This window comes from Hyla sarda, chromosome 6, assembly GCF_029499605.1.
Source record: "Hyla sarda isolate aHylSar1 chromosome 6, aHylSar1.hap1, whole genome shotgun sequence".
In the NCBI taxonomy this organism is placed as follows: Eukaryota; Metazoa; Chordata; class Amphibia; order Anura; family Hylidae; genus Hyla; species Hyla sarda.
In genome coordinates, this window is record NC_079194.1 from 63,826,492 (window position 1) to 63,847,329 (window position 20,838).

The 20,838-nt window shown below is 44.9% G+C and overlaps 1 protein-coding gene across 1 annotated transcript in view; it reads right to left on the reverse strand.

Moving 5' to 3' along the window:
* Positions 1-4,184, reverse strand: part of MICALL1 (MICAL like 1) — a 54,176-nt gene extending 49,992 nt beyond the window's left edge. Inside the window, exon 1 of the mRNA XM_056523959.1 lies at positions 3,667-4,184. Within this exon, the coding sequence (XP_056379934.1) occupies positions 3,667-3,812 (146 nt within the window). The 5' untranslated portion in view covers positions 3,813-4,184. The remainder of the gene's footprint in view (positions 1-3,666) is intronic.
* Positions 4,185-20,838: the final 16,654 nt, after the last annotated feature.

The window sequence follows — 20,838 nt, forward strand, 5'->3', positions numbered from 1 at the left end:
AAGGATTAAGATTTTTAAATAGAAGTTATTTACAAATCTGTTTAACTTTCTGGCACCAGTTGATTTAAAAAAATGTTTTCCAGGGGAGTACCCCTTTAAATACCTGCACAGCTGGGTGGCCAGTAGCACTGATGTGCACAGGCACCTTCATGCTTAGGATCAGTGGGAGTTCCAAAGGTCAAACCCCCCCACTGATCACAAAGGGGTGGCCTAGCTTAGCCATATACCATGTCTCTATAATATGGAAATATCCCTTTCACCTTCGGCTGCTTATCCACAACCTGCACAGACCAACTGTGAATGACCAGCGACTGAGAAGATGGTCAGGGGAAACAGGGACGGCTCTGCCTATAGGCAAAATAGGCAGCCGCCTAAAGCGCCCTCTTGATGGGGGCGCCGCTCTGCCTGCTACAATAAAGTTAGCCAGCATCCAAACCACCCGCCCATCAAGCAAAACCCCCACCAGTACTATACAGTGGTCCCTCAACATACGATGGTAACTAGTTCCAAACGACCCATCGTTTGTCGAATCCATCGTATGTTGAGGGATTCGTGCAATGTAAGAAGTGCATTTAATACTCACCTATTATCTATTCCAAGAAAAGCAAGCTGCAAACAGTGCACACCCAAAATGAGTATAAATACAAAAAAAACTATTAGTAGAAACCATAAAAGGAGACACATACATCTAAAATCATTTTAAAAGGCTCCTAAGTGAGTCTAGAAACATCACTGGGGAAGGGGACATGACCCCACCAACCCCTACCCTGCCCTGATATCAATACACAGATATAGCTAGTGCTCCAATATGGTATGTGAAAAATAGCAGAAGGTCATATTATAATTAAATCAAATAAATATATATAGTACAAATCAGGCAATAATATAGTATAAGTGCAGAAATAAGCAAACCACAGACGGAGGAGCAGTATTACAATACCAAAAGGGCAGGGAGAGCAAAGCCCCACGCATTCCGTCACTCCCAGGTGATTTCCTCAGGTGTATACTCACCTGTCCCCGCCGCTCCGGACCGCGTCCTCACCGCTCCCGATGCTGTCCCAGGGGCTCCCAATGCTGTCCCGCTGCTCCGGCGTCTTCTTTGGGATCCTCCGGCTTTTTCCGCATCTTCTCCGGTGTCCGGGCCTCGCTTTCTGGTGACGTTATTACGTTGCTGCGCCGGGACGTAATAATGACGCCGGAAAGCGAGGCCCGGACCCCGGAGAAGATGCAGAAGACGCCGGAGGATTGCGAAGTGGACCCGGAGCAGCGGGGATAGGTAAGTGAACCTGTCCAGGATGCATAAACTGCTATCCGACAGCAGCTTAAGCATTTTGCGCTGTCGGATAGAAGTTAATGCAATGGCCCCATCACATGTCGGGGGGTTACTGTAATAATCAGCATTTTTCAGCCTGCCAGAGGAGCGCAGCGCCACCTCCGAGGCAGCCAGGGGCGATGACTAAGGTCAGGTCCGTCCATCATCCTGACATGGTGCGCGCCTCCATACATCGGCAGGAGCCAATGGGCAGGATCAAGGGGTGGCAAAACGAGCTTTCGCCTAGGGTGGCAAACATCCTTGCACCACGCCAGAGGGGAAATCACTCATGTATGGCCAGCTTAAAGGGGTATTCCCATGCCACAATTTAATGTGGCATCTCCTGCCACGGTGGTGTGGGAAGGGGCGAGGGGTTAGTAATTGGTTGTGTCTCAGCGGGTCATGTGACTTGCACGGCAAGAGGAAGGCGGCTATGGAGAAGAGTGATGTCATTTGTTTTTAAATAAATAGAGTTTCTAAAAAGTGCGAAAACTTTTTGAACTTTTGCGTGTGCCAAAATACACACCGGAAACGCCGCAGGCCCAAGACAGGTTTTTCACAATGTATCTCTGTGCACCCTGACGCCAATTCTGCACATGGTAAATGTGATTTTTTTTTAATCCTGATTCACCAGTGTTTACTAACTAGGATGCCTCCAGCTGTTGCAAAACTACAACTCCCAGCATGCCTGGACAGCCTTCGGATGTCCAGGCATGCTGGGAGTTGTAGTTTTGCAACAGCTGAAGGCACCCTGGTTAGGAAACGCTGTGATACACTGATAACCCAAATGAACGTCCTGAGGATTCTAATAAGCAGCCGAAAATCTGCTCAATGAGGCCTGAATTCTCAAGACCCCGTCCACATGGACTGCATTGTATTTTCGGATATGCAGAGCAGATCCCGCACTGTAAATCTGAAGCCAATTCTGCCACGTCTGAACAGATGTCAAGAACCAATGTGACAGGAGAGAAGAATTCTGCTGCTTGTAGTTACTGGATGTCCACCCCCCATAGCCCTAGATATTCTGCTAGACGCTGACAGATTCTGATCTGGTAATTCACTGCCAATGACCACACTGTAATTATAGGGTTAATGAAGGGTCACCTAGAATGACCCAATAAATTAATTGCCAAAGTACAGGCGCGGCCGCCACCTAAAAAAATCTCTATAGATGAGTCATGTACTAGAGCTGCCCCTATGGATGGTACTACTGATAGATAAGAGACCCCCCCCCCCCCCCCCCGACCTGTGGCCCTCCAGCTGTTGCAAAACTACAACTCCCAGCATGATCTGGAGTTGTAGTTTTGCAAATGCTGGAGGGCCACAGGTTTGGGGGGGGGGGGGGGGTGTATCACTAAACTATCAGAAGTGGCACTATAATGGGAGTTGTACTTGCAACAGCTGAAAGGTCACAGGTTTGGGGGGGGGGGGGTCACTGTTCTATACGAAATAGTACTATGATGGGAGTTGTAGTTTGTCAAGAGCTGAAGGGCCACAGGTGTGGGAGGTATCACTAATCTGTCAGAAGTAGTATTATAGTACTAATCTATCAGAAGTTGTAGTTCTGCAAGAGCTTTAGGGCTACAGGCTGGGAAGATCACTGATGTATCAGAAGTAGTGCTACGATGGGAGTAGTAGTTTTGCCACTTATGTAGCACCACAGGTTGAAGGGATTACTGATCTATCAGAATTAGAGCTATGATGGGAGTTGTAGTTTTGAAACAGCTGTAGGGTCACAAGTTGGGGGGTGGGGGGAATCACTGATCTATCAAAAGTAGTGCTATGATGGGAGTAGTAGTTGTGCCACTGCTGTAGGGTCACAAGTTGGGGGGGGGGGGGGAATCACTGATCTATCAAAAGTAGTGCTATGATGGGAGTAGTAGTTTTGCTATTGCTTTAGGGTCACAGGTTGAAGGGATCACTGATCTATCAGAAGTAGTGCTATGATGGGAGATGTAGTTTTGTCACTGCCGCAGGGTCACAAGTTGGGGGGGGGGGGGGAGATCACTGATGTATCAGAAGTAGTGCTATGATGGAAGTTGTAGTTTTGCCACTGCTGTAGGGTCACAAGTTGGGGGGGGGGGGTCACTGATCTATCAGAAGTAGTGCTATGATGGGAGTTGTAGTTTTGCCATTGCTGTGGGGCCACAGGTTGAAGGGATCACTGATCTATCAGAAGTAGTGCTATGATGGGAGATGTAGTTTTGCCACTGCTGTAGGGTCACAAGTTGGGGGGTGATCACTGATCTATCAGAAGTAGTGCTATGATGGGAGTTGTAGTTCTGGAGGAGCCCAGTCTGGGGGGATCACGGTTATAGAGTGTCAGCTGTTTGGCCCAGGGGGGCGGTACTTACATGAGGTCAGGTCGGTGACGATGAATAAGAGCGCAAAATGCTAATCCATCCCGGAAAGAGGAGCTGAGGTCAGAGATGCGGACCCCGGGGTAGCCGTCACATTGCTGGGCGCACCACTGCTGGAGGGTCCTGGAGGCGGACGCCATCGTGCACCGGGGCGGGGGGTGTCCGGGGCCTCAGCCGGGGAAGAGCAGCTTGTTCCCGGGCGCCCGGTGTCGGATAATCTCGGGATTTCACCCCAGGTCTCCTTGGTTGGTTTCCGGGCGGTGTCTGCCGCTGTACAGTCCCCGCCTCCCCTCGCCGCTCCTCCCCGAAGACAGGGGGAGCTGCAGCCGCTGTGCGAGCACAGAGGAGCGTTCACACCGTCCGCAGACTCGGTACCGGGCGCGGTTTTGCCTGCAGTGACCGGGTCTACGGCCGAAGTTATGTAACATAACAAGTTTATCTGGCTAAAAGAAAAAAGTAAAGGAACGAAAAAGTTAGTTTCCCATAGCAACCAATCACAGCACAGCTTTTAGTTTTTTTTTTTTTTCAAAATCATTATAGTTGCTATGGGCAACAGACAGCTTTAGACTGGAGCTTGGTCATGTGACGTGAAGATCGCAACATCGCATGGCGCTTGTTGACATCGCATCCATGTATGTGGCCATACAATAGTCCAAAAATTGGTCGCAAGTCGCAGGTGACTGTCACCATTGACCTCAACCCCTTAAAGACCAAGCGTTTTTCTGTTTTTTCACTCTCGTGTTTTTTCCTCCTTACCTTTTTAAAAATCATAACCCTTTCAATTTTGCACCTAAAATCCATATTATGGCTTATTTTTTGCGCCACCAATTCTACTTTGTAATGACGTCGGTCATTTTACCCAAAAATCTACAGCGAAACGGGAAAAAAAATAATTGTGCGACGAAATTGAATAAAAAAATGCCATTTTGTAAATTTTGGGGGCTTCTGTTTCTACGCCGTACATTTTTCGGTAAAAATGACACTTTATCTTTATTCTGTAGGTCCATGCGATTAAAATGATACCCTACTTATATAGGTTTGATTGTCGTACTTTTGGAAAAAAATCATAACTACATGCAGGAAAATGTATACGTTTAGAATTCTCTTCTGACCCCTATAACTCTTATTTTTCCATGTACGTGGTGGTATGAGGGCTGTTTTTTTGTGCCGTGATCTGAAGTTTTAATCAGTACCATATTTGTTTTGATCAGACTTTTTGATCGCTTTTTATTCCTTTTTATTATGGTATGAAAAGTGACCAAAAATACGCTATTTTGGACTTTGGAATTTTTTTTGCGCATACACCATTGACCGCGCGGTTTAATTTATGATATATTTTTATAGTTCGGACATTTACGCACGTGGTGATATCATATATGTTTATTTTTATTTGTTTATTTTTTTTATATGGAATTTGGGAAAAGGGTGATTTAAACTTTTAATAAGGAAGGGGTTAATGTGTGTTTTTAAACTTTTATTTATTTTTTACACTTTTAGTCCCCTTAGGGGACTTTTAGGAGGAATCATTTGATTTCTCATACAGATCAATGGGGTTACATATAATCCCATTGCTCTGTGTGCCCTGCGCTCGAATGATAAAGCCTGGTCCTGCCAGGCTTTATCATTCTGAGCACCAGAGTCGGCATGAAAGGAGAGGTAAGCCCTCAGGCTACCTCAGCAGTGCATCTCCTCCCCGCGATCGCGCTGCGGGGGGGGGGGCGATCCACCCCACTGGACCACCAGGGACGGGATACAGGCACCTTTTAGATGCCGCTGTCAACTATGACAGCGGTGATCTAAAGGGTTAATAGCCGATCTCCGCATGTTGGCTATTAACGCCAGCCCCCAGCTACAGGAATCAGCTGGGAGCTGGCCGGTATGACGCGGGCAAGAGTCGGGAGCCTGCGTCATACCCCGTTAACGGCCATTGGATGAGCATAGATGTCCATGGTCGTTATCGGGTTAAAGGGGTACTCCGGTGGAAAACTTTATTTTATTTTTATTTTTAATCAACTGGTGCCAGAAAGTTAAACAGATTTGTAAATTACTTCTATTAACAAATCTTAATCCTTCTAGTACTTATTAGCTGCTGAATACTACAGAGGAAATTCTTTTCTTTTTGGAACACAGAGCTCTCTGCTGACATCAAGAGCACACTGCTCTCTGCTGACATCTCTGTCCATTTTAAGAACTGTCCAGAGTAGGAGAAAATCCCCATAGCAAACATATGCTGCTCTGGACAGTTCCTAAAATGGACAGAGATGTCAGCAGAGAGCACTGTGGTCATGATGTCAGCAGAGAGCTCTGTGTTCCAAAAAGAAAATAATTTCCTCTGTAGTATTCAGCAGCAAATAAGTACAGCAGAGGAAGGCTTGAGGCCGAAACGCGTCCTGTTCATTATGGATATGGAATAGACTACTATTGCTTGATACCTTGGTGAGTTCTGGGACTTTTTCCTATTATGCATTGATTACTCCACGTGCACCACCGACCACAGAAGTGCCGACCTCAACCTATCTTATATTTTAAATGTACAACATTCTCTTAGTCATAAAATTATCATACCACCACTTGTTAAAGGGAAAATGACAGACAGTTTACCAGCACTAAACCCAATAAATGAGGTTATAGTGGGGGGGGGGGGGGGGGGGTGAGCCAGATTACGAGGTATCACTTACCCAGATCCACGTTCCCGTTCCAGAGATGCCCATTGTATCAGCCTCCATTACTAATAGCCAGCTTGGCGCAATAGAGGCTAATGCAATGGGTATCTACGGAACCGGACCATGGATCTGGGTAAGTGATACCTCGTTGTAATCCGGTTCACTTGCACTATTACCCTGTATGTTGGGTTTAGTGTGGGTGAACAGCCTGTCAGTCTCCCTTTAAAAAAAGAGCTATCCCCAATCAATAATTAAAATTGCACATGACTGTAGCAAGTTTTTGCTAACCAGCTAAATAAAACACATATATACAAATCACCATGTTACTATAAGTAAATAGTAGATGTTTAGGGATATCTGGAAAGTGATACAGGACATAACAGAGTAGGATGTGCTGGCATATCTTGAATTCCATACTCCCACCTGATTCTATACACAGAAAGATGTGTGGTTGGTTCTGCAGACACCACTACAAAATATACCGTATGATTAAAGCATAAGGAATCTTCATGGCACAGGACAGGTTCTGTACAATGCAATGTAAGATTCTCAAAATATCATTTAAATGGGCACTGTCAGATACAAAAACTTTTGATGTGTTGTAAAGCATGCCAAACCAATTTGCTATTAAAAAAATTTCAGAATTTCATACTGAAAAAGCCATCACCTACGTCATGGACCCACTTCATGATTGACTGGTCTGCAGATCTAAAGCTGCTGTGATCGGCTCCCTCACTGTCTGCGTGAGGAGAAGGGGCGGGAGTACACTGCTGCCTGTGAGGAGAAGGGGGAGGGGCGGGATTACACTGCTGCCTGTGAGCAGATGATGAAAGAAGCTGGTGAATGAAGATGGGGACTGAATGTAGGTTTTTATGTGTGTGTGGATATATATATATATATATATATATATATATATATATATATATATATACACGTGTAAATCTGTGTTGTCTAGGTAATGAAGTCAATGTGTGTGTGTATGTATCTAATATAGGGGGACTACAATCATATGCCTCCAGCTGTTGCAAAACTACAACTCCCGGCATGCCTGCACAGCCAAATTATGTGTGGCCATGCTGGGAGTTTTAGCTTTGCAACAGTAGGAGGAATACAGCCTGCAGCAACACTGCTGTAAATCTGAGTTTTACCAATCATATTCCTCCAGTTGTTGCAAAACTACAACTCAAAGGATGTGTGGGCATGCTGGGAGCTGTAGTTTTGCAAAAGCTGTATGCACAGTGTGTGTGCAGCATAAACCCAGAAAGGAAAGGGTTACAGTTGCTCACTCCGGAGACCAGTGACTGAGGAGAGTGAGGGAGGGGGAGTGGTTATCACCTGAGGAGAAGAAAGGGACCCGCCCCCTGCTTCTGGTCGACAACATTAAGGTCATTCAGAAATAAAGCTAATTCTGAGAGAAATATAGGTCATAGACACACAAAAATAAAATGTACATGATCAGGATGAGCTACTGAGCAACATATAACAGTTTTTAAATTTTTGGGTGATCTTAAATGAGCAAAAAGGGCCCAATAGATGATGTTGTTGATGTGTTTTTCACGTAAACTACCTCCATCTTTCTTGTTATAAGTATTTTGCAGTCCCCTGCAGTAAGTGGGTTCCCCTATTCACATTAAGTATAATGTGAAGCACATTTTGGCATGTCACACCTTCGTCTAGGAGTGGATGAGGATGTGATGTCCTGAAACGCATGTTGGAGTGGCACTATCCCGGTTATGCACTGTTGCCTGCTTTGATTTACCCTCGGTCTGTATGTCTAGCATTGTATGTATTTGTATTCGAATTGATAATGTACATGGCACTTTCATTCTCTTACTAAAATGCACGTTGTAAGGGGCTAATGTACTGTTCTTTTCCCTTTTTTTCTGTGCATAATGCCTTTCAGATCTGCTATACTGTGACCCGTTATTATTTGTCCCCCGTATTATTCATGTTCAGACCCAATAAGGCCTTTTCTCATGGAGGTTAGGATTCCTCCTTGTATATGTATATTTTCTCACTTCTTTGGACATTTTTGATACATCATTTTGAAAGTGATTCATTTTTTTCTATTGTTGTGAGCATCTAAAATAGATATATAAAAGAACTTTAAAGTCCCCTCCTGATGGTAAAGATGTCCAGAAAGGGTGCAAAAAATGTTCCCCACAACATCTCTTACATGTTGGCTCTGTAATGGAGCTCAGGGCTCATACTTTACACGCAGTGGGGTTGTCTCTTAAAGGGGTACTCTTCCCCTAGACATCTTATCCCCTATCCAAAGGATTGGGAATAAGATGTCAGATCGCCGCGGTGCCGCTGCTGGGGAGCCCCGGGATCCCCGCTGCGGCACTGCGCTATCATTACAGCACAGAACGAGTTCGCTCTGCACGTAATGAAGCGCAATACAGGGGCCGGAGCATCGTTACGTCATGGCCCGCCCCTTTCAATACAAGTCTATGGGAGGGGGTGCGGCGATCGTCACGCCCCCTGCCATAGACTTGCATTAAGGGGATGGGCCGTGATGTCACGAGGGGCGGAGCCATGACGTCAAGCGGCTCCGTCCCCTGTATCGCCCGTCATTACGCACAGAGCGAACTCGCTCTGTGCTGTAATGATAGCACAGTGCCGCAGCGGGGATCCCGGGCTCCCCAGCAGCGGCACCGCGGCGATCTGACATCTTATCCCCTATCCTTAGGATGGAATTTTTGATGAGTTAGGATGGAGCTGTGGCTGAAAGAGAACGGCGATTGGTGTGAGGGAGGACGGAGTTGCAGCTGACGACTAACTGTGATCCGAAGCAGGACGCCGTTTCACCCGATGGAGAAGGGAGTTACGTCTGACGATGTCCTAAAATGGATACTGTACTATTGTAGATCATTGTGATCTGACGCGTCAGGGATCCGGTTATGAACACAAGTGTGAACATACAGTAGTATCACCATTTGACAGTGTTTCCCAACCAGGGTGGCTCTAGGTGTTGCAAAATTACAACTCCCAGCATACCCGGACAGCCTTCGGCTGTCCGGGCATGCTGGGAGTTGTAGTTTTGCAACAGCTGGAGGCACCCTGGTTGGGAAATACAGCTGTATGAACTGACCTAGTTTCAGTTTGTAAAGGAAACAATTGAATGTTGACACTTAGCAGCAAAATAGGCAACGCATGAATCTCAGAGTGAAACAGCTTTACCAGCATGAGAGGTATACAAACACAGTGCCATGCAGAATCAGATTGCGCCCATAACAGGTGCAGTGTGGGCCGCAGCTGTGTTCTCTCTCACATAAAGCCCTTACTTCAGAACACAACAGCTGCAGTTCTCTCCTAGCGCATTACTTATATTCACATGATGTTTTCTTACTACTTATACAAAAACCACTGAATGCATAATAGAAAGGTTGTGTTGCTTGTACTACACACACTGTAGTTGATCAGTATAGGTGTGGGAGAAAACCAGAGCACCATAAGCAAGCAGTATACATTAAGGTTAATTTTACCATTATAACTAGAGATGAGCAAACTTCCAGTAAATTCGATTCGTCACGAACTTCTCGGCTCGGCAGTTGATGACTTATCCTGCGTAAATTAGTTCAGCCTTCAGGTGCTCCGGTGGGATGGAAAAGGTGGATACATTCCTAGGAAAGAGTCTCCTAGGACTGTATCCACCTTTTCCAGCCCACCGGAGCACCGGAAAGCTGAACTAATTTATACAGGAAAAGTCAACTGCCGAGCCGAGAAGTTTGTGACAAATCGAATTTACTGTAAGTTTGCTCATCTCTAATTATAACAATTGTTTATTTTCTCCCTTAAATGTGCAGATTCAAAACTTTTTATATGTTGTAGATTTTGGCAAAACATTAACTTATATAATATACTCCATTAGAAAATTTTATTTCCTTTTTATAGAAATCATGGCCACTAGGGGTCCCCATATCATCCAGAACATAATCCTGTCCGGCTGCATCATCATCTTTGTCCCAAATGAAGCGCAGGCTGGGACAAAGTCCAGGAAGTGAAGGAGGGACAAGCACTCCTCTGTGCTCACTCCTGTCCTATCAGAATGCAGCATGAAAACAGAGAGGAGAGGTTACAGAGCAGCCTGCAGTGAATGGATGAAGGGATCCAGCACAGCAGACTCAGGGAGGTAGTGAAGGCATGGTGAGTGAGGGCAGGCTCAGTGCTTGCCCCTTCCTAAGCAGTGGGTGTCGGAATGAGTGAGCAGCAGAACAGAGAGATTTGTGAGTTAAATACAGAAGCTAGACACATAGAAAAGACATCTGCTTGACCTAGTGAGTATAAATGCATGTTGTTTTTTTTTTGTCATTCTGATATGACAGGTAGGCTTTAACCTTGATGTTGTATAACCAATCAGTAAGGCTGGGTTCACACTACGTTTTGTCCCATACGGGAGCGCATACGGCAGGAGGGAGCTAAAAGCTCGCGCTCCCGTATGTAACCGTATGCGCTCCCGTATGCCATTCACTTCAATGAGCCGACCGGAGTGAAACGTTCGGTCCGGTCGGCTCATTTTTGCGCCGTATGCGCTTTTACAACCGGACCTAAAACCGTGGTCAACCACGGTTTTAGGTCCGGTTGTAAAAGCGCATACGGCGCAAAAATGAGCCGACCGAACGTTTCACTCCGGTCGGCTCATTGAAGTGAATGGCATACGGGAGCGCATACGGTTACATACGGGAGCGCGAGCTTTTAGCTCCCTCCTGCCGTATGCGCTCCCGTATGGGACAAAACGTAGTGTGAACCCACCCTAACTCTGATACAGCTGCCTACAAATAACTCTCCCTCCTGGGAGAGATTCTGGGTATGTATATAATCCTCAGTCATGTTCCAATGCACAATAAAGTGTACCTGTCATTAGCAAAAACTTTATATAGTGTGTTGATCACACAATTTTTTTTTTCAATGCTGCTTGGTGTGCCGGCAATATGGGTGTGGCTTATTATGGATGTGGTTTATAGTGGGTGGGTTTGTGGGGGTGTGGCTTATCACACAGTAGTGTTTTTTTTTTTCCAAAATGTTTCAAATATATTGTCCCCCACTGTGATGGCCTTACCGTAAAGACAATACGGAGGAAAGGGATTAACACAACAGCTAATTAAGTTTTTGTCCAGTACGGATAACCATTTTAATTCAGACCTGCATAATACAGACCCCAGAATCAGTCCCCCACCACAATACAGACCCCAGAATCAGTCCCAACCACAATACAGACCCCAGAATCAGTCCCCACCACAATACAGTCCCCAAAATCAGTCCCCACCACAATACAGTCCCCAGAATCAGTCCCCACCACAATACAGACCCCAGAATCAGTCCCAACCACAATACAGACCCCAGAATCAGTCCCAACCACAATACAGACCCCAGAATCAGTCCCCACCACAATACAGTCCCCAAAATCAGTCCCCACCACAATACAGTCCCCAGAATCAGTCCCCACCACAATACAGACCCCAGAATCAGTCCCAACCACAATACAGACCCCAGAATCAGTCACCACCACAATACAGTCCCCAAAATCAGTCCCCACCACAATACAGTCCCCAGAATCACCACCCACCATAATACAGTCCCCAGAATCACCGCCCACCATAATACAGACCCCAGAATCACCGTCCACCATAATACAGACCCCAGAATCCGACCCCACCATAATACAGACCCCAGAATCAGTCCCCACCACAATACAGTCCCCACCATAATACAGACCCCAGAATCACCACACAATAATGCAGACCCTAGAATCACCACACCATGATACAGACCTCAGAATCACCGCCCACCATGATACAGACCCCAGAACCACCGCCCACCATGATACAGACCCCAGAATCAGCTCCCACCATGATACAGACCCCAGAATCAGATCCCACCATAATACAGACCCCAGAATCAGACCCCCACCATAATACAGACCCCAGAATCAGACCCCCACCATAATACAGACCCCAGAATCAGACCCCCACCATAATACAGACCCCAGAATCAGACCCCCACCATAATACAGACCCCAGAATCAGACCCCCACCATAATACAGACCCCAGAATCAGACCCCCACCATAATACAGACCCCAGAATCAGACCCCCACCACAATACAGACCCCCACCACAATACAGACCACAGAATCAGACCCCAGAATCAGTCCCCATCATAATACAGACCCACCATAATACAGACCCCAGAATCACCACCCGCCATAATACAGACCCCAGAATCATACCCTGCCATAATACAGACCCCAGAATCATACCCTGCCATAATACAGACCCCAGAATCAGACCCCCACCACAATACAGACCCCACCATAATACAGACCCCAGAATCAGACCCCCACCACAATACAGACCCCACCATAATACAGACCCCAGAATCAGACCCCACCATAATACAGACCCCAGAATCAGACCCCACCATAATACAGACCCCAGAATCAGACCCCACCATAATACAGACCCCAGAATCAGACCCCACCACAATACAGACCCCAAAATCAGTCCCCACCACAATACAGTCCCCACCATAATACAGACCCCAGAATCACCACACCATAATACAGACCTCAGAATCACCGCCCACCATAATACAGACCCCAGAACCACCGCCCACCATAATACAGACCCCAGAATCAGCTCCCACCATAATACAGACCCCAGAATCAGACTCCACCATAATACAGACCCCAGAATCAGACCCCCACCATAATACAGACCCCAGAATCAGACCCCACCATAATACAGACCCCAGAATCAGACTCCACCATAATACAGAGCCCAGAATCAGACCCCCACCACAATACAGACCCCCACCACAATACAGACCCCAGAATCAGTCCCCATCATAACAGACCCACCATAATACAGACCCCAGAATCACCACCCGCCATAATACAGACCCCAGAATCATACCCTGCCATAATACAGACCCCAGAATCATACCCTGCCATAATATAGACCCCAGAATCATACCCTGCCATAATACAGACCCCAGAATCAGACCCCCACCATAATACAGACCCCAGAATCAGACCCCCACCACAATACAGACCCCTGAATCAGTTCCCACCATAATACAGACCCCAGTATCAGCTCCCACCATAATACAGACCCCTGAATCAGTCTCCACCATAATACAGACCCCTGAATCAGTCCCCATCATAATACAGACCCACCATATTACAGACCCCAGAATCACCACCCGCCATAATACAGACCCCTGAATCGCCACCCTGCCATAATACAGACCCCAGAATCATACCCTGCCATAACAGACCCCAGAATCGCCATCCTACATAATACAGACCCCAGAATCGCCGCCCTACATAATTCAGACCCCGAATCACCCCCCTACATAATTCAGACCCCGAATCACCCCATGTATTACAGACCCCAGAATCACTGCCCTACATAATACAGACCCCAAATCACCACCCACCATAATACAGACCTCAGAATCACTGCCCTACATAATACAGACCCCAAATCACCACCCACAATAATACAGACCACAGAATCACCACTCACCATAATACAGACCACAGAATCACCACTCACCATAATACAGAACTCAGAATCACCACCCACCATAATACAGACCCCCAAATCACCCCCATGTATATTACAGACCCCAGAATCAATCCGCTGCATAATCTGTAGATGACAAACTGTTATGGGGATCTGTGAATGACACACTGTGATGGGGATCTGTGAATGACACAGTTATGGGGATCTGTAGAGGACACACTGTTATGGGGATTTAAAGACTGACAGAGACTAGAGCTGTCTCTGGGGCAGCAGAGCTGTTTTCATAGCCAGGAGCTGAGCTGAATGTATTCCACAGAATACAGGAGACTCACTGATCTTTAGCAGTGATCCCTGACCTGCCCTCCTCCAGCCACCTCACAGCCGTGGGTACAGAGCACAGAGCGATCCCACTCCCCCTCCATGCTGCTGACTGACAGCAGAGCACAGCAGCTGAACAAGGTAACAGGAGGAAAGTAGAGAAAATGTTCCCTTTCCCTGCACAGCAATAACTCACCGGGCAGGGAGAGGGGGGGGTGGGGGGGTTTTGGAAAAATCATCTGGCATTCAAAAACCGCGTCTTCAGCACTGCTGATAAGGGACGTGCTGCATGCAGGCACATCTACCACCAGCCAGTGCTGTTTTAAAGGTACGGTGTCCCGGGACTGGCCCCAGTTAGTAACTGTGCCACCGGTCAGCGCTCCCTTACGTGCCACTCAAATGCACCCCATGTCATGTCATCACATGTTGTGTAATGAGTGGCAGTGTGCCAGGGGATAACATTATATATCCATTTGTAATATACATTAGTTAAAAAAAAAAAAAAAGTATATTTTTGGGTGAAAATATGCTGTCCTTGCATCTATTGTCTGTGTGTCTCTGTGTAGAATCCAAATACAGGAAGTGAGGGCAGGACAAGCAGGGCTCTGTGTAGGATCCTGGCTTGTCAATCAGCCTGCTGTGTGAGTCGGGGGCATGTCACAGACCCCCGCATTATATACATTTTTTTTTTAAATGACAAGTACACTTTAAAGGGGATTAACTTTGATTTCAAGGGAGGCTGCCTCCAATAGGGTAGCCTGTGAGGCACGTTTTTATTCCCTTTCATGCGAAGATCTTCTTTGCATACTTTTTTCCCCTCACACATTGCAGTTTGGCAGTGTCCTCAAGGAGACACACTACCCCGTATTGTTCAGGTCCAGATAACATTTTTGGCACAAAACATAATTCACACACAGAGCCATACTGCGGCCATATGAAAGGGATGTTAGGCGGCTGCTGAACAAAGACTATCATGCAGCAGCTGCAACGCAATTGTCATATGACACCATCACAGTCCTCGAGAACGTGGCATCAAACAGCAGCTACACGTGGCTTATCATACAACTGACAGATAAAATATATAAAAAAAATATATGTATACTGAAAATTGTAACAGCTTCACTTATCTTCATGCCTATTTTTTTTTTTTTTACATTTAAGTTTAAATAATCTGTTTATTATAGTCATCGCAGCCTCACCGTACATCAGTGTTTCCCAACCAGTGTGCATCCAGCTGTTGCAAAACTACAACTCCCAGCATGCCCAGACAGCCAAAGGCTGTCCGGGCATGCTGGGAGTTGTAGTTTTGCAACAGCTAGAGGCACTCTGGTTGGGAAACACTACTTGACAGTTTGCCCATTATTCGGCTGTTCCTAATAGGGGGTTCTATGCCAAGTAGGGTGAAGTAGTGTCAGGACATTTAGTGTTCGCACTTAGTAACGTAAACCCAGTGAAATATTCACCACTAGTAGTTCTGAGGAGCTGGCGCTTAGAAGGGTGGGAATTGTTTACACTGCCGAAGGCTGAAGACTTGGGCGGCTTACATAAAAAAAAAAAAAAAACTAAAGTACATTTGCAGCATGTAAACAATCTTACTTTGGACTAGGCAAGACAATTTATAAGACTTTGGGCCAGCATAGACACTTGGCAGATAGTGTGGAAAACTGGCCTGGTAAATGAGCAGATGCCAGCTTTGGGGGTATATTTCAGAAGGAAGGACTTATGGGATGGCTGGAAGCAATAGTTTTAGTCTGTCATAGGTCTAACATTGTATCCTGGAATAAACACATGGCAGAGCTAATAACGTTTGCGTAGGGGTCACAATAGCAATTTGTAGTACAGGTTTGCTTACCTGTTGGAGTTGTGCGAGACACAAATACTATATGCTCATGGGTAAATGGGTGGTGCTGCTTCCCGGAGTCTGCATTATGGCATCCACATCCGATTCGTATATGGCATGTAAGACTTGAAAGAGCCGGGTTGTAGCGCAAACCACACAGACATCTGCTGGTTAGGTGCAAAGTGTCTTCATTTAAGCCAGACAATGCGTTTCGAGGCAGCAGTGCCTCTTCATCAGGTAAAAAAAAGGCCCTTTTACCTGATGAAGAGGCACTGCTGCCTCGAAACGTGTTTGGCTTAAATAAAGAAACTTTGCACCTAACCAGCAGACGTCCGTGTTGGTTTGTGCTACAACCGGCCTCTTTCAAGTCTTACATGCCACAGGTCTAACATTGACAGGTTTTCACCAGACTACCCATGGGCTGGAGCGCATCTGTAGATTTTGTGACATTGAAGTAATTGTTCTAGGCCTAGCCCCGAAGCCCTGAAAGCCCCAAGCATACTTTTATGTGGCATTTTTACACCTTGTGTTTCTCCATTGTTCTTTTCTGCTGCATTCAGGTATGGACCAAGGTAAAACACCATGACGAAGGAGCAGCTTAGCAACATAAGATTCTGCCTACTCACCCCAGAAGGGTAACAGACAACACACTTAACACATCCTACTCCACTGGCCAGCATTTGGAACACTTAGTTCTGAATGTTGTGTGCACGAGCCTGCCTCACCTGCCTCTGTCCGGCTCCCGGCGTCTTCTGCTCTGGTCTGAGATTGAACAGAGCAGAAGATGACCAATAGAACAGATCAGTATAAGCAATCATGGTATTGCTATGAATAGTCCCCTATGGGGACTATTCAAGTGTAAAAAAAAAAAAAAAAGTAAAAAAAAAAAAAAAGTGAAAAACCCCCTCCCCCAATAAAAAAAGTAAAATGTCCGTTTTTTCCTATTTTACCCCCAAAAAGCGTAAAAAATAAATTTAAATAGACATATTTGGTATCGCCGCGTGCGTAAATGTCCGTACTATTAAAATAAAATGTTAATGATCCCGTACGGTGAATGGCGTGAACGTAAAAAAAAAAAAAAAGTCCAAAATTGCTACTTTTAATACATTTTTTATAATTTTTTTTAAATAAAATGTATTAAAGTTTTTTATCTGCAAAAGTGGTATAAAAAAAAAGTACAGATCATGGCGCAAAAAATGAGCCCTCATACCGCCGCTTATACGGAAAAGTTATAGGTCATCAAAATAAAGGGATTATAAACGTACTAATTTGGTTAAAAGTTTGTGATTTTTTTTAAGCACAATAATAGAAAAGTATGTAATAATGGGTATCATTTTAATCGTATTGACCCTCAGAATAAAGAGCACACGTCATTTTTACCGTAAATTGTACGGCGTGAAAACAAAACCTTCCAAAATTAGCAAAATTGCGTTTTTCTTTTTAACCCCTTAACGACGCAGGACGTATATTTACGTCCTGCGCCGGCTCCCGCGATATGAAGCGTGATCGCGCCGCGATCCCGCATCATATCGCGTGGGTCCCGGCGCTAATCAACGGCCGGGACCCGCGGCTAATACCACACATCGCCGATCGCGGCGATGTGCGGTATTAACCCTTTAGAAGCGGCGGTCAAAGCTGACCGCCGCTTCTAAAGTGAAACTGAAAGTATCCCGGCTGCTCAGTCGGGCTGTTCGGGACCGCCGCGGTGAAATCGCGGCGTCCCGAACAGCTGATCGGACACCGGGAGGGCTCTTACCTGCCTCCTCGGTGTCCGATCGACGAATGACTGCTCAGTGCCTGAGATCCAGGCAGGAGCAGTCAAGCGTCGATAATGCTGATCACAGGCGTGTTAATACACGCCTGTGATCAGGATGAGAGATCAGTGTGTGCAGTGTTATAGGTCCCTATGGGACCTATAACACTGCAAAAAAAAAAGTAAAAAAAAAGTGTTAATAAAGGTCATTTAACCCCTTCCCTAATAAGTTTGAATCACCCCCCTTTTCCCATAAGAAAACTAAAACAGTGTAAAAAAAAATAAAAACAAAACATATGTGGTATCGCCGCGTGCATAAATGTCCGAACTATAAAAATATATCATTAATTAAGCCGTACGGTCAATGGCGTACGCGCAAAAAAACTCCAAAGTCCAAAAAAGCGTATTTTGGTAACTTTTTATAACATTAAAAAATGAATAAAAAGTGATCAAAAAGTCAGATCAAAACAAAAATCATACCAATAAAAACTTCAGATCACGGCGCAAAAAATGAGTCCTCATACCACCCCATACGTGGAAAAATAAAAAAGTTATAGGGGTCAGAAGATGACATTTTTAAACGTATAAATTTTCCTGCATGTAGTTATGATTTTTTCCAGAAGTGCGACAAAATCAAGCCTATATAAGTAGTGTATCATTTTAACCGTATGGACCTACAGAATAATGATAAGGTGTAATTTTTACCGAAATATGCACTGCGTAGAAACGGAAGCCCCCAAAAGTTACAAAATGGCGTTTTTTTTTCGATTTTGTCGCACAATGATTTTTTTTTCCGTTTCGCCGTGCATTTTTGGGTAAAATGACTAATGTCACTGCAAAGTAGAATTGGCGACGCAAAAAATAAGCCATAATATGGATTTTTAGGTGGAAAATTGAAAGGGTTATGATTTTTTAAAGGTAAGGAGGAAAAAACGAAAGTGCAAAAACGGAAAAACCCTGAGTCCTTAACGGGTTAATTTCCCCACAAAAAGTGTTTTTTGGTTGCGCCATACATTTTATGATATAATGAGTGATGTCATTACAAAGGACAACTGGTCGCGCAAAAAACAAGCCCTCATACTAGTCTGTGGATGAAAATATAAAAGTTATGATTTTTAGAAGGCGAGGAGGAAAAAATGAAAACGTAAAAATTAAATTGTCTGAGTCCTTAAGGCCAACATGGGCTGAGTCCTTAAGGGGTTAAAGAGTCATCTGTCAACTCCACAAAAGCTCCCTTCTTACTATGTAGAGCAGTGATTTCCAAACAGTGTGCCTCCAGCTGTTGCAAAACCAAAGACATGCTGGAAGTTGTAGTTGAAAAACACTGGTGTAGAGAGAAGGGCCTAGTGCTGACTCCTCTCTGACCTAGAATATTCGGAATACTAAATGTAGTATGGCTCGTGCTAAGTGCATAGGTTAAAGGGGAACTCGAGGGAAAACAAAAATGTTTTCAAATCAACTGGTACCAGAAATTTTTACAGATTAGTAAATTACTTCTATTTAAAAAATCTTAATCCTTCCAGTACTTAGCTGCTGTATACTACGGAGGAAATTGTGTAGTTTTTTTCAGTCTGACCACAGTGCTCTCTGCTGACACCTCTGTCTAGAGCAGGAGAGATTTGCTACAGGGATTTGTTCCTGCTCTGGACAGTTCCCGACATGAACAGAGGTGGAAGCAGAGAGCACTGTGGTCAGACAGGAAAGAATTACACAACTTCCTCTGTAGTATTGTGTACGAACACAAATCTTAATACTTTTATTTATATTCCATTAAAAAACATATTGTGCATGTAGATGTTCACAGAATTACAGAAAGAATCTGCCAGAACCAGCATCACATATCCAGGTATCTCAAAACACAAACAGCATTAGTAGACCATAGTATATAGCATAGTATACCATGGGTCACATCAAATATGCACCAGGACTGTATGCAATAATGGACAAAGTATGGCACTGTGCAAGATGGTGTGTGAATAATGCTGCGGTAATTCTTACCCACGTGCGCTGTTGATGCTGTTCCTGGACCCAGAGCTTTCATCCTTCCTCAGGGAGCTACTGTCACTGTGTGCATCTACTATATATTGGAGGAAGATGTAGTATACAGCAGCTGATAAGTACTGGAAGGCTTAAGGTTTTTAAATAGAAACCAGTTCATTTGAAAACATCCCCTCCCTCCCCTCCGGAGTACCCCTTTTTCCCCTTACTCACGGACAGTATCTCAAATACTGTAACATGTTAATCTACAAATGTGATATAAAACACTGTTAAGTTAACACACAAACACACAATGTAAAACAGAAAATATGTGCAAAGGCACATGAACAGTTTGACACAACCAGCTAACTCCACAGGATCTATAGTTGGACACTGTAGTAGCAAACAGTGCACCATTACCCACCCGACCAACAAACTTCATGTCAGCCTTAATGCCAGGCATAGCTTCACATGTACCTTGCTGATGTGGGTAATGAAGGGCATGGTTTTAATTATTTTTATTAGTACAAATAAGTTTGAGATAGATTTAAAAAAAACAAAAAACAGGCAGTGAGACTATGGCTGTCAATGAATGTCCTGGTTAATTTCTGTAGAGATTGTGAAAGGGGTCTAGATCCCTCTCAAGAGCAATGAAAATGCTATGTGCTAGATTACTGGAGATTGGTCAGTGAGGAATTTCTACCAATTTCCATATTTGGAGTGAAAACTGATTTTATTTCCTTACTCATGAAAAATTGGCTTATGCCTCAGAGGTTGTTGCGACTCTCTCTGGCTTAACATTGCAGGACAAAAAGGTTGATCAGGATGAAGGGATTGCAAGCTTTTCTTATATCAGTGTGTCGAGTAGGCCAGTGGTCCCCAATCTAGTGGGTTAAACTACTGTTGCAAAACTACAACTCCCAGCATGCCCAAACAGTTAATGGCTGTCCGGGCATGCTGGGACTTGTAGATTTGTAACAGCTGGAGGTCCACAGGTTTAAATAGCACTGATCTTAAACAGTAAAAATGTCAGAAAACTCATCTCTGAACAGTAATCTTAGATCCTATTAATTTCATTAAACTC